This window comes from Pezoporus flaviventris, unplaced genomic scaffold (assembly GCF_033815535.1).
Source record: "Pezoporus flaviventris isolate CSIRO_AGI_PZ_B2104156 unplaced genomic scaffold, CSIRO_AGI_Pfla_v1 ptg000030l, whole genome shotgun sequence".
NCBI classification, from domain to species: Eukaryota; Metazoa; Chordata; class Aves; order Psittaciformes; family Psittacidae; genus Pezoporus; species Pezoporus flaviventris.
In genome coordinates, this window is record NW_026892578.1 from 968,521 (window position 1) to 982,351 (window position 13,831).

Consider the following 13,831-nt stretch of genomic DNA (forward strand, 5'->3'; position numbering starts at 1 on the left):
TATTGGATTTTTCAGGTAGGTAGCAATAAAGACTTGCAAAAAGAAGTCTGAAGGCAATCAAGAAGACTTCGTGGCCTTGGGACAACAGGTTAAAGAATCAGGAGCACAAGCAGTGCTTTCTTCTATGCCTCCAGTTGCAGGGAATGATGATGGGAGAAACAAGAAGAGCCATCAGATCAATGCCTGGCTCCAAGCCTGGTGTCACTGGCAGAATTTGGGGGTTTTTGATCATGGGTATCAATTTGCACAACACCAGGCCTGCTGGTGATGGTGAAGGATGGGGTACCCCTTCCTTGTCTCAAAGGGGGAACAGGATCTTTGCACAGGAGTTTGCAGGGCTCATGGAAATAGCTTTAAACTAGATTTAAAGGGGGAAAGGGATAAAAACAGGCTCACTAGAGATAAGCCTGGGGGCACCACACCTATGTTTGAGGGACAACATGCTAGTGAGGCCCTTTGGACTGCTGTACCAGTGGAGGTGGCGGATGGAGATCCACCTGGCATCGTAAAACACAAGGGTTATTGATGTGTCAGAAACCACAAAAGTGCCTGAGAATGGTCACATAGGAATTAGAGCTTCTCCCCATAAAAAGGTGGTGGGATCCATAGCCCAACTGAAGTGCATGCACACCAATGCACACAGCATACACAACAAACAGGAGGAGCTGGAAGTCATTGTGCAGCTGTGGAAAACTATTATAGATGCCATCATGGAAACATGGGGGGATGACTGCTAAATTGAGGGATAACATCTGAGAGGAATAAATCTCTCCCAGATTTAAACATAACATGAATCAGGTATTCCATGACCTCTGTCCACTGCGTCCTGAAGCAGTTTCTCCTTCTCACGCTTGGGTTTGATACCCTCTCCATCATGTTTTCCGGCCTGAGCCTCCCATCTATTGTTGGCCTGGCTGGGGCCGTGTATTGCAGATACCATGCTTTATGTACATTCACAAGCCTATCTTTATAGGATCAGACCTCTTGTAGTACAAAAAGCATTCCTCCAGCCAATTTCAAAACACTTCATCTTTTCTTCAGGATGTAGGGGATGTTGGTAGAACTTAGACAATTTTGGAAATAGTGTCCAGCTGAAGCGTTTCTCGCAGTGTCAGCCTTACAATGCCGCTGGTGCCTGGATTTGGTGGACTTGGCATCTCTTGAAAAAGGCAGTGCAGGCTGCAGTGTGTTTGCTCCCAGAGACGCTAACATACCCTTCATAACAGCATGCATGTTATTTTGGCCAAATTTTAAACTTTGTTTCTCCATGTGATTTCTACGTGGCTTCAGTTGAGAAGAATATCAAGTTTCTAAATTGCTATGCAGCATGGTTTTCTTTTGTTGAACACCTGTGGTTTCAGTAGAGTTTGCAGCATACTTTAGTACCAAGTAGTAAAGCCCTTAAGATTTTGCCTTTTATGGCAAGTTATTCTCATTTTCTCTTTCAAATATCTGCTTAAAACACATAACTGGATGTCTATCTAATCTGTAGCCCTTCCTGTACCTACTTTCTTAGGTATATTTATATTAACTTTCAATTTATAGGGCTTTTAGCAGGCGAAGGGTGAAAGAAATTCTTGGAAAACCCTAATTCAGTGTAACATATATATTCCCTACTGCACCTAAAACTGGAAAATTGGACACTGTGCTTCCTTCAAAAGGCAATAAAATCTCAGTACTACACAGTGCATTGAAGAGTCCATCTGGAAACAAAAAAAGAATTGTATGTGGATTTGGCAAGTTTCCCTGTCACTGTTGGAGATGTGGTTTCCGGAAAAAGTGAAAAACACGTTTCCAGTCAATACATGACTTTCTCCATCAGATGGTGCTCGAGGACAGATTTATTTGGCATTTTATTCTTCAGCAGACAAACTCTCATTAATACAACAGAAAGGAAGTCTCCTCTGAGAGCTAAAGTTAGATAGGCTTTTAGAAAGATCAGAAAGTGCTATTGATCTTGTTTTTCTTTTGCAGGATAGGAAAAGGCAAACCCCTGACTCAAACCAGAGCAAGAGTTGAATGAGGAGGGTGACCTGGGACACAGACTGCGTCACCTGCTGCTGTCATTGCTACTGAAAAGGAGAACACCCAGGAAAGCAGTTCGCAGAGGTGGTGAGGGTCTAGACCAGCACTAGCGGAAAAGAGCCTGAAAAAGGTGGGAAGAGCAGAAGTTGGGAAGGGAGAGAGCACTTGCAAGGAGACTTGTAATTCTGCTTCACTGCATAACCATGCTGGATATCTGCCTTGATACTTGTATTCTGTGGATCTCAAAGTGCTCTTTAAAGGTAACAATGTGCTAGCATGTTTCGAAGCACCAGGAACTTATGACCATATTTGATAAAAACAACCTCCAATTTGATCTGCTTGTGCTATGGGACATTCACTTTCAGTACCAGTGATCTGAGCATGCACTGTACTAATGGACAACCAGCAAAGCAGTAAGGTTGCTGAAACCTACGTTCGTTATTTAAACTTCTGCCATAAAAAATGACAACCATTTGAAAAAAGGCAGCTTTCCCCAGATATAAGCCAATTGCTTGGTCATTGCCAGTATATGAATGAGAAAACTCCAGAGGGAGTAAAATAAATGCTGATGTACAACATTATACATTTATTTATTTGGTCAGATTTCAGATGGGCCTGATATAAAACATCTAAACAGTCTGATATGCAAGGAGGATGTGGTTTCAAAACTGAAATCCAAACTCAAGGTTTTTTTCTTATTCAGAAAATAAGATCATCCTGATAATGCAGTGACAGAGGACTCACTGACAATTTTACTGATAAAGCATGTTTTCCTGTTGCAAGACAAATTTAAATTTGTTTTTAAGGCTTGTTGGCTTTGTTTGAACCCAGTTTTATTTCCCTACAGGAGATTAATATTGTCTTCTATAAAAATCATTTGTTGAAAAGAGCCATGAACATTTGACTGAGATTTCAAGGGTTCACACAGCCATCCCTCTGCAGCTCAGACTTCGCATTTGACACACAGCAGAAACTTCCATAGCTGGAACAGAGGAAAAAGACTAAAAGACCTGTGCCAATAAAAGAGTTTAGGAAGGTTTGACATTTCAAATACATATATGAAATAAATATTCTGGAAAAGCTGTTAGAAAAAGGAAAGTCTTAAACCCACATTATAAAACTAAGTCATCAACCCCACCCACAAACATTTGAAAGAAATCTACCCTGTGATTTCAAAAGGAAATTCTGATTTTTAATAGTTATTTCAAAACAAGCTTAAATAAAAAAAAGAATCTTATTGCCCACAGATTTAGAAATGTGCTAATGAAAAAGAAAAGTTATGACTTCACAGTGTACATTCTTCAATGAAAGTTATCAATCTTGTAACAAATAGAATGAAAATGATTTCTGCATTCTGCTGAAATGTGTATCTGTGCTAAAGCAAGCTCAAAACTTAAGACAGATTAAGTGGGACAGAAAGTGCAAATTCCTGAGAGCTACAGTTAAGTATCATTTATTTTAATGCACCCTCCCTTCCCATATGCACTCAAATGGCAGTCATTTACACTAGGATGAAGAAGTCCGTGTTTCTTCTGGGTGTTATTAAGGTGCTCAGTGACTTCAACTGATTCCAGGGCCCCACTGTGCTACTTTTCTGTACAAACAAATCAGATGGAACACTTTTGTTCCTTAGAGTGTATAGCTCAGACAAAGAAAAGATTATCTTTTCCCTTTTACAGATGAGAAAACACAAAGTAAAACAAGTTGACCAGGATCACAAGCATGAGTTTAAGAGCTTTCTTGAGCCTCAGTGGTCCCTGACTCAAACAGACTGCTCGCTTTGTCTACATGCAGCACTTTGCAACTATTCTACTGCTGGGCTTGCACTGCAACCAAGAAACTAAGGTGCAAAAAGCTGTTTTTAATAAGTACATTATTTATCCGCTTGGAGTTTTCTCTTTTTAGGGCTTCTGGTGCCCTGCTAGGTGCTCTCAGCTTTTGTTGACATTACTGAAAGTCAGATTTCCTTTGGTGATCCTCAGTACCTTTCAAAGGTAACATATTGCCAAAAATTCAGGAAGTAAAAATTCAAGCTATTCAGGTCTTGTCTCTGTTACCGCTCTTTTCTATAAACTGTATTTGCAGTCCTGCTCCTACAGCTTATTCCTTCTCTTCTTCCTCTTTTGCTGCATCACAGCTCTTCAAACAAACTGCACTTCAGGAATATATTTATTCTTCTTACGAAGTCTATACGATAGGTGCATTGTGCATTTTCAGTGTTACTCATAATAAAGCTCTGGTTAAAACAAGTATTATTTGATTATAAATAAAATCTGAAATGATACAATTTTTTTTTTAAGAATCCATTCATCACCAGACTTTCAACAATGATTTTCAGTGGATAACTGGGTACTGAACAGCACGACTTGGTTCCACAAGAGATGATGTGATAAGGCACATTTCCATCCTGTCTTAATAGTGGAAATAAAGTAATTAAAGCATTGCTGTAAGTTATTTATAAAAGAGATGATTGTTTTTATATCTTCAGCTTTGCAGTTGCTCCAGTACTCCTTTCACTTAGTTGATGGCATTGACTTTACCCAATGGAAGTGGTTAGATCCACATTGAGGCTTTTTTTCTTTTTTAATGGCTCCCATAGTCTGATCAGATAGAATCCTAATTTGACACATCCGTGGTTTATTACCAATAGTTTTCTTTTTGCCACGTTCAGTATGGCTGGTTCTCAGGCTTGTTTCTCTGCCTCTCCCCTTGCGATGCCTGCCTAACTAACCGCGGTGGTGGCACAGGTCTTGCTGACCCATGGTCTGCAGTCAGATCTTCCCTGCTCAAAGTGCCAAATCTTGGTCTCGTCAGCAGTGGCTGCCTGAACCCAATGGATGGCTGAGGCAAGGCACTTGGCTCCTGCTGCTCTCCTCGTCCATCCTGGCTCCCGTCAACTTCATTCTTCCACTCCACCCTAAACTCAGGCAGTGGCCTCTGCTGTCTCAGCCTCTGGTCTCTCAAGATTTTCCCTGCTCTGGGTCTTAGATTGAGCACTGTGGTAGCAGCATCCATCTCAGAGTCGCTGCTGTCACCCACTGTTAATGGAAAACAAAATTAAAGTTTTAGGTGCAGAATATTACTTTTTCAGGAATATCTGAAAAACAGTATACTGAGCACTAGCAGCCATAGAAGAATGATTCCCTATGTTTCCTAAGTACAGTGCTTTCTGATTAGACTGGTAATAGGCAGTTAACTCTGCCAGGACAGAGGATAGATTTGACTTACAAATATCCTTCCCCTCAAAACTGTGCTCTTTAGAAAGCCCTTACTCAGCTGCTCCTTAATCACCAGGTGCCCCTCCCTGTTTGAGTTGACATTTCCCCAGTTCTGGCTCTGGACATGGAAAAATTGGACATGTCTCTCTCTGAGCTACCTGGCTTCTAGTCTCTGCTTATGTCCAAGCAGGATACAAAATTAAGATTTCTCACCCTCATATACCATGAAATCTAATCTGAGGCTTTTCCAGAGCACAACATGTACAGGGGATATAGAAAGCTGAATTTGTAAAAGGAGTGTCTATATTCCACTGAGCAAAGGATCTCCCCAGGTCAGTGTACAGACGGGAGGAAACACCATCCTTAATACCCCTGAATGTACTGTATCAAAGAAAATCCACAGGGCAAATCTCACAAGTTGAAAGTGCAGCACACTCCTTCACCCCCTCACAGCAGGGTAGAAAACGGTCAAGAGAAAGATGGCATAATCATCAAGCTGGCATAAAGGCTCTAGGGCTCTAAAATGACCACTATTGGGTAAACCAAGCTGACAACTTTCTGGATGCGCACATGTATATGTTTGCCACAACAGACTTATTTTAAATTGATAAACATCTTAATCAAAACTTGCACACTTCAGTCATTTGATATCCATTTTAACAATCATTTATGACTGCCTCAGTTCTATTCTTAGACTTAAGTCAGATATGATGTTTTAAATATAGCAAAGCAAAGACTTGTGTACTGTGCAACTGTCAAAAGAACATCTTCCATTGGTAGCCTACATTTTATTTCTTTTAGAAAGGCGAGGAAGAGGTCAAAAAAATGTATCACCACATAATTGTCCATTCACCCAGATAATTATATATCAAGGAGGTTCTTTGTCAGATTGTTTTTGCAGGCCTTTTCCCCCTAAATATGTCAAATAATGTATTTTTTGACAATTGAATAATCTGGAGGCACATTTCCTCTTTAATTCTTGGTGACAGTAGGTGACCTCTGCAGACATAACTACAGAATAAAAGGCATTCTACATTGAGGAGAGCAAAAATGTAATTATTAACAGACAAAAGCATGGTTATTGCTCAATTAATTTGAAAAAGTGGAAAATATTGGGGTGGGGATCAGGAAATTTTTGTGACTGTGCAGAGATTTAATCTTCCCAGCAAGAGATCTTGATGGTCGCTTGTCACGAAAGGAAGCACTCCTGAGGAGTGCATGGCAATGCAACCAGTAATCAAAAGTAATATATAGAACTGGGCAAAGTTTTCACATCAAATGGTTGCCTTAGTTTTCTTTTTTGTTGTTGTTATTAGAATTCAAGAACTCCAATATAAAACATTTGTGAGTTTAGGCAGAAAAAATAATATAACATGTTGGTAGTACACCACAGCATTTTGAGAATTTCTTCATAAGAACTACAAACCAGATCTCATGTCCTCATTCTCCTCTCTGGTTTGGTTCTCAGAGCACTCTCCTTTACCCTGACCCCTGTGAGAAAAGAAACCAAATAAGCCTATAATCCAGAAGGGAGATCTGGACATTATGGGATAAAGACAAGGAGAATGAGCCATGGCACTGTTTCTGGTGCTGCAGTGTGTCAGGCTGCTGCCTGCTCATATGAGGAGATGTGCTGGGAGGACTATACCACTGCAGCATTTGAACTGGAAAAGCCCCACAAAACTCGGCTTGCTGGGCATTTCTCTACACTCAAATACCTGGTTTAGAACCAATCGCTTCTAATGTTCTAAGATCCTTGCTAAACATCCAAACCTAGAAATATGCTATGAAGGTATTAACACTAGAATGAAAACATGTACACATAAAATATTTTGTATTTATTTGAAAACAGCGGAAACTTTTCCATTACCTCTGGAAGATGTTTTATTTCTCACTCGTAGTTTCTCTGGGAGTTTAGTGTTTTTAGGAAGTGAAAGGAATCTTTTTGTATTTGCAGCAGCCTGTGTGGAAAGAAATATAGGAAATGTTAAGCTATTGCAGACTGAAGTAGCTGCATAATGCATGTTAAAGTACATGACTAACGCTTGAGCAGGTTTATGTAGCTAAAGAGTTGGAGATTAGCTAATATGTGATCTTTTACTACACACTCAAGTTAACACTGATTGCTGGTTGACATCTGTGCTAACTAAGGTAAAGACTGAATAATCTCAAGCATCTTAATCAAAGAAAAGCCTATTGATATGCCCTCTGAGATCAAAGTTTATAAATGTAAGCTCTCTAACCTCAACTTTACATGTACCAATTTTCCTAAAGAAGCAAACGCTGCCAACATGGCATTACTTCATGCAGTTCCAGTTTGAAACTTATTAGTCAGCTGCAAAAATCAGGTTGAGACTGAAGCTCAGGCACTAATTTGTATTCTGATCCTGCAAGCACTTTATACATATAAATGACTTTATACAGTTGACTAATCACACTGGTGTTGATGGGGAAGTTGGGTACCAGCATGATCATTTACCAGTTCAGGACATAAAATCGCTGTTTTCCCCAGACTAAGCTGTAAAGCTGTGGGAGCACACCTCATACTTCCTGGAACATGAGAGGTACTTTCCAGGACAGATTGCATTTTTTTTTTAAAGCCAAAAGTTTCTCAAGGGCATTCTTTCTTACAAAGATTTTTAAAAACCTTTACAGTCTACCAGCTCTCCTCTGCTTCCACCATTCATTGCTGCACATTCAATGGGAACCTGAAAGTTATTTTCCATGAGAGATTTTTCCACTTCAGATATTGTTGTGCTGCTCAAGACTGCTCTGCTTCCCTCCATGGTGGATTTACACAAGGATAATTACTTTTAAAGTTACAGCCTGTGCATTTTAAAAAGCTGATGGATACCCTGTTTCTCTCCCTGCCCGCAAAACGTCTCAATCCTGCTGAGTCTCTTCATTATTCCACCTAGTAAGTAACTTATTCGTATGACAAAGACAAAATATGTAAGTGTGGTTCAGAGATAAAAAATAATTCAGGAATAAATTTATTGTCACAACTGACACCATAATAGCCCTGATAATGATCACAAATGAGATATAGTGCCTATCAGGCACATCATTCCAGCCTCAGCTGCTGAAGAGCAACTCTATCAATGAGGACAACAGTCACTAAGTACTTCTGTAACAGGAAAATACATATTCATAGGGTGGTTAATTTCTCTGATACGCAAAATGGGAAAACAATTTAGGGGATCAGCTTCCTTTCTGAATCAGTGTGCTCCACTCAAATATGGTCTGAAGTTTACAGTGAAGGTACTGCACGACTGCATCAGAGAGCCAAATATTATCATACAATACCATTCCTTGTAAGTGGAAGGGGTTTTCCTATTCTGTGTCAAAACCTGAAGTCCTGACTGCATTTTATGAATACTGAAGAGCCCATAACATTTTTCAAGTGAAAAGCTCATTCTGACTCAATTGAAAGTTCTCTTTCCTGTATTTTAGAGCAGTAGCTTTGTGTATCTGAAAGTCATTTTTGACCCTGATCATCCACTCTTCATCAAAATACTGATAGAGAATACTGACCATACCTTAGAAGTACACTATGTGAGAGCCTGTTCAGCAACTCTGAAAAAAATTTTCAGCAGATACCTGAAAACTTAAAATTATGTCAGCAGATACCACTCCCATATCACATTCTACAAGACTGAAGCTTTGCTGAAGGGGTCAACAAGAAGTCCATGTGTGCAACTCAAAGTGTTAAGTGTGACATTATATGTGCAGTTGTCTTCCAAATCCAGGATTTATTTTTTCTGCATTTCAGAAGATTTTCTTTCTGCATGACATTTAGCTATAAAGAACTGCTTTCTACGAAACAACCAAAATGCAAGTACCGGTCTTTCTCTTGACAGGCTGTTCGTTTTCCTCAGGCTCTCCCTGAGGCTGTGCCGCCGACGGATCAGAATTTCTTTGGCCTGCTTTTCATTTGCATCTGCAGCCAGACTGTGTCGGTTATATGACATTGTCTGAAAAATAAAAGCAGTGGTCACACTCTGAAAAGCATAATGTCAAATGCATTGAACTATGTACCCAGTGCAAAACAGGCTTTTTGCTTTAATGTTTTAATAAGCATCATAAATCCTTGTGAACAAAATCATACTGCACATGATTAAGAGCAAGAACAGTAATTACGCCAGCATTTTTTTAGTCATCCCGTTCACAAGCACCTTTTTTTGTTTGTTGCTTTTTTTTAAATTGCTGATCTTTATAATGAAAGAGAAATACGAAAAAGCTGGCTTCCTACAGTGTTCACCCCCTAATCTCACTAGCTCATTCAGTATGTCAGTAGCGGATGCACCTTGGAAAGCAATGAGTCACCTAGGGGGAAGTCATTTTTACCTCCAGCAAACTGAAGCTCGCTCCACTTTTGAACGTTTTCCAAGGGCTCAGGCATTCAAACTCTTTAGCCCCAGGAGGATAAATGTGAAATGTCCTTTTGCTTTTATTTCACTATTTTTCCAGCTCATCACCTCTGCTCTTAATAAAAACAACTTCACCACTGGAGGCAAATGGAAAATCTAATCCCAAATCATGAAGTGACCAAAATACTGATGTAAGTAGACAGTGTTGGGTTGAATTTGCACCTATGATTCTCTTTAAATAATGTAAGCAGATTGCAGATAATATGACAAAAACATTAAGGTGTATCAACAGTATAATATCAAGTAAGCTACTTACATAAAAGAGTATGAATATGTTTCTGTATGTATGAAAGGATATGGATTCATAGGCAATAAAGTAAGTAACAGTGTTAATTATTGTGATACGGTACAGCAGATGTACTAGCCCAAAGATACGTTAGGAAGGTCATCAGTATATTCAAAGAATATTGGGATATTTAAGTATGCAAAAATTCATTCTTACTCTATGTCGTATTTGGTAGAGATTCTTTGTTAGTATTTCCCGCATATTTTCCATTTCAGTAGGAGAAAGTGGCTTTATCTTTCCTTCATGATATTCACTGTGGCAGGATTAAAAAAAAAGGTAAATAGAGGAGAGTGGGACAGAGAGAGAGAGAGGAAGAATTTTATTTTTATGATTGAAAACTACATTTGAACTATTTCCTTTGTTAGAGTTGGAAACAGCATTTCAAAGCAACTGAGGAACAGATGAAAACATAACATGTCTAGGAATGAAAGCTTGATCTCATTTGAGTCAGTGGTAAGGCTCAAAACTCAGCCTCCAAGATTTGATAAAAATTACATTCAATTGTAAATTTGATAAGGTACTTTTCAAAATGCCCCTCAGGCTTCCCTTGTAGCTATTCACAGCAGATGGGCAGGCACTGGTTCAAATCCAGCTCCGCTCAACACAGCAAATCAATGTTCCCGTGAGCAGCTGCCCTTGTAAAATTACACACCCCAGAAGAGCACAGCTCACCAAGCATTCCATGTGTGAGCTGCAGGCAAAATGCTCTTGTTTCATATCTGCTTAATCTTCAGGTGACATTTGGACACAAGTGTCCCAAGTTAAAGTAATTATTTGATTATTCTGCCTACAGACTGGGCTGTGAAATATATTACGTGACATAGCTGAAATGCTTGGCCATGCTGGCATTGCTTACTTACCTGAGAGACACTGAAGATGGGACCTTACTTATCATTCCACTCTCTGCCATCTCAATGGCATGTTTGATTTCCAGCTTCTTGTATAAAGAAACAATGCTGGATTTGGGCTGGTTCTCCCGGATTAGAAGTCTTCGTAGGTATTTATTGTCAAACTTTTTAAACCTGTATGTGAGGCAAACCAACCCAACCGGTTAATTTTTATGTGCATATTAAGGAAAGCCAATATACTGTAGCTAATGCAATTGTGAAGGCTTTTCTTACCTGGGAATGCGTCTGTTCATATTAACAACCTACAGCTAAGTAACATAAAAAAGGATCAAATTCATCTTTGTTTCAGATAGTCTTAACCTGTGTTTTGGTTAATACATTAATGGACAGTCTCCCTAGCTAACTTTCAGGTATTCTGTGTTATTAGATAATATTATTTTAATTCTCCATTTTCTTGGAGACAAAGAGAACATTAAATATTTACTGTAATAACAAATAGAAGGTCTAAATTTGCATTGCTGCTTTTTCTTTGAAATTTAGCTTGTTCTGGAAGTTCTCCCTTTCCCCAAAGCAACTGCAACCCTCTTGGATGCTTAGAGAAAAAACATTCATTACAGCCAGGGTGATTTTGTTTGTCAGAAAGTATTCTGCCCTCTGGACATTTTGACATTATTCTTGAATTTCGGTCTGAAGGTCATGAAGAGGTGGGACAAACCTTTGCTCCATAATCTGTTCATTAAAGATCTCACACAGACTGAAGAAGAATAAGGCTGAGTAAAGAAAAGTTGTACCCATGTCATGCACCTGTCAGGAGTGTCCTCACTGTGCTGCCCTCAAGTCATTTTTAGAGGGTTCTTCTCCACCCTTCCTGATGGTGCTGTTTCTCTGCGTATAAACCACTTAATTCTTGTTGGAGCAGTGACTAGAAGGTGGGTGAGTAATGCCCATGCTTTGGGTCTAAAGGATTTGGGTGTTAAAAGAGTGTGCTCCTGAGAAAAGGGAGTTAGATCCAAACCAATGATGATGATGATTCAGCAACTAAAATGAAACATGAACAATTCAGGTATTGCCAGTAGTAATCTTCTTTACTAAGTGTTAAATAATACCATCAAGAACTGTGGAGCTGCCTGCCATTAGCATGTCTCATGTACCTCATGCCAGCTACTGCCTTATCTTAGAATCATAGAGTCATAGAATCGTTAGGGTTGGAAAGGACCTGAAGATCATCTAGTTCCAACCCCCCTGCCATGGGCAGGGACACCTTACGCTAAATCGTATCACCCAAGGCCTCGTCCAACCTGGCCTTGAACACTGCCAGGGATGGAGCATTCACAAACTCCCTGGGCAACCCATTCCAGTGCCTCACCACCCTTACAGAAAAGAATTTCCTTCTTATATCCAACCTGAACTTCCCCTGTTTAAGTTTTAACCCATTACCCCTTGTCCTGTCACTACAGTCTCTAATGAAGAGCACCTCTCCAGCATCCTTATAGGCCCCCTTCAGATACTGGAAGGCTGCTATGAGGTCTCCACGCATCCTTCTCTTCTCCAGGCTGAACAGCCCCAGCTTTCTCAGCCTGTCCTCATACGGGAGGTGCTCCAGTGCCCTGATCATCCTCATGGCCCTCCTCTGGACTTGTTCCAACAGTTCCATGTCCTTTTTATGTTGAGGACACCAGAACTGCACACAAATACTCCAGGTGAGGTCTCACAAGAGCAGAGTAGAGGGGCAGGATCACCTCCTTTGACCTGCTGGTCACGCTCCTTTTGATGCAGCCCAGGATACGGTTGGCTTTCTGGGCTGCAAGCGCACGCTGCTGGCCCATGTTCATTTTCTCATCAACCAACACCCCCAAGTCCTTCTCCACAGGGCTGCTCTGAATCTCTTCCCTGCCCAACCTGTAGCTGTGCCTGGGATTGCTTCGACCCAAGTGTAGGACCTTGCACTTGGCATGGTTAAACTTCATGAGGTTGGCATCAGCCCACCTCACAAGCGTGTCCAGGTCCCTCTGGATGGCATTCCTTCCCTCCAGCGTATCAACCGAACCACACAGCTTGGTGTGGTTCTTCCACATCTTCCTAGAGAAAGTCCCAAAGCTTTTGCATGTTTCCCATCAAACAGGAAACTAACCCCTCACTTAACACTGCAAAGACATACAATTTGCAGGAGGAAAGCTGGATGGGATGAAAGGCTTCACAGAAATACAGGAAATGCTCTTAAACAGTCAGAAAAAGGGAAAGGACACACATCCTCAAGAGGTACCATACTTCACCCTGGGATCAGAGGGCTGCCTTTCTTCCCAAACGGAGACTTTGTTCTACTTGCTTGTGGTTTAGTAAAGGACATTGTTTTGCTGCTTTCCCTTTGTAACCCACATGTTCTAAAAACAACCATCCACTTTCAAGAACAAAATGCTGAAAATGAAATACGATGCCCAACAGCCTTTGTTTGCTGCTGCTGAGCCAGTTCAGCCTCTTTTGTGTAACAAAGAGATTTAAATGCCATTCTTACTTATCTCTCCAAAAGTTGTGACCCCAGTGTCCACACACATCTTCAATTCCAGTCTTCACATGGTCAAAGAACTAAAGGGAAACATTGGTTCATTACATAAACTTATAAACATCACCTGGCTTGCCCTTAGACATTATTAGTTTCTAACTTACTTCAAAACAAGCACCTGGTCAGAATTCAGGATAATGCTTCAGTTTAACTAAATACAGTCTAACCAAACTCAGACAGACTCTGATTTTGCACCTGGAGCTTTCTTTAGCTCACAGCCCCAGAAGGACAGAATTGAGCTGCTAATATCCTCAATGTCGATTTTGCTGAGCTTCTGTCTGAATCTGAAGGTTTTCCCCATATTTTTACTTCTTTTAAGTTCCCTAACCCCTCAAGGCTATGTCTGGGACCTCTCCAGGGACTTCCCCAGGCCTGACAGTGAACCAGGTATGACTTTGCAGAGGAGACAGCTTGAGTGGGCAGCAGCTCCCCACATCAGAACCGGCCCATTGGGATGCACAGAA

The 13,831-nt window shown here is 40.5% G+C and overlaps 1 protein-coding gene across 1 annotated transcript in view; it reads right to left on the reverse strand.

Moving 5' to 3' along the window:
• Positions 1-2,591: 2,591 nt before the first annotated feature.
• Positions 2,592-13,831, reverse strand: part of SLC9A2 (solute carrier family 9 member A2) — a 33,931-nt gene continuing 22,691 nt past the window's right edge. Inside the window, exons 7-12 of the mRNA XM_061459618.1 lie at positions 13,320-13,390; positions 10,820-10,981; positions 10,116-10,212; positions 9,086-9,217; positions 7,114-7,204; positions 2,592-5,063 (exon numbers count right to left, since the gene is read on the reverse strand). Of these exons, the coding sequence (XP_061315602.1) occupies positions 4,693-5,063; positions 7,114-7,204; positions 9,086-9,217; positions 10,116-10,212; positions 10,820-10,981; positions 13,320-13,390 (924 nt within the window). The 3' untranslated portion in view covers positions 2,592-4,692. The remainder of the gene's footprint in view (positions 5,064-7,113; positions 7,205-9,085; positions 9,218-10,115; positions 10,213-10,819; positions 10,982-13,319; positions 13,391-13,831) is intronic.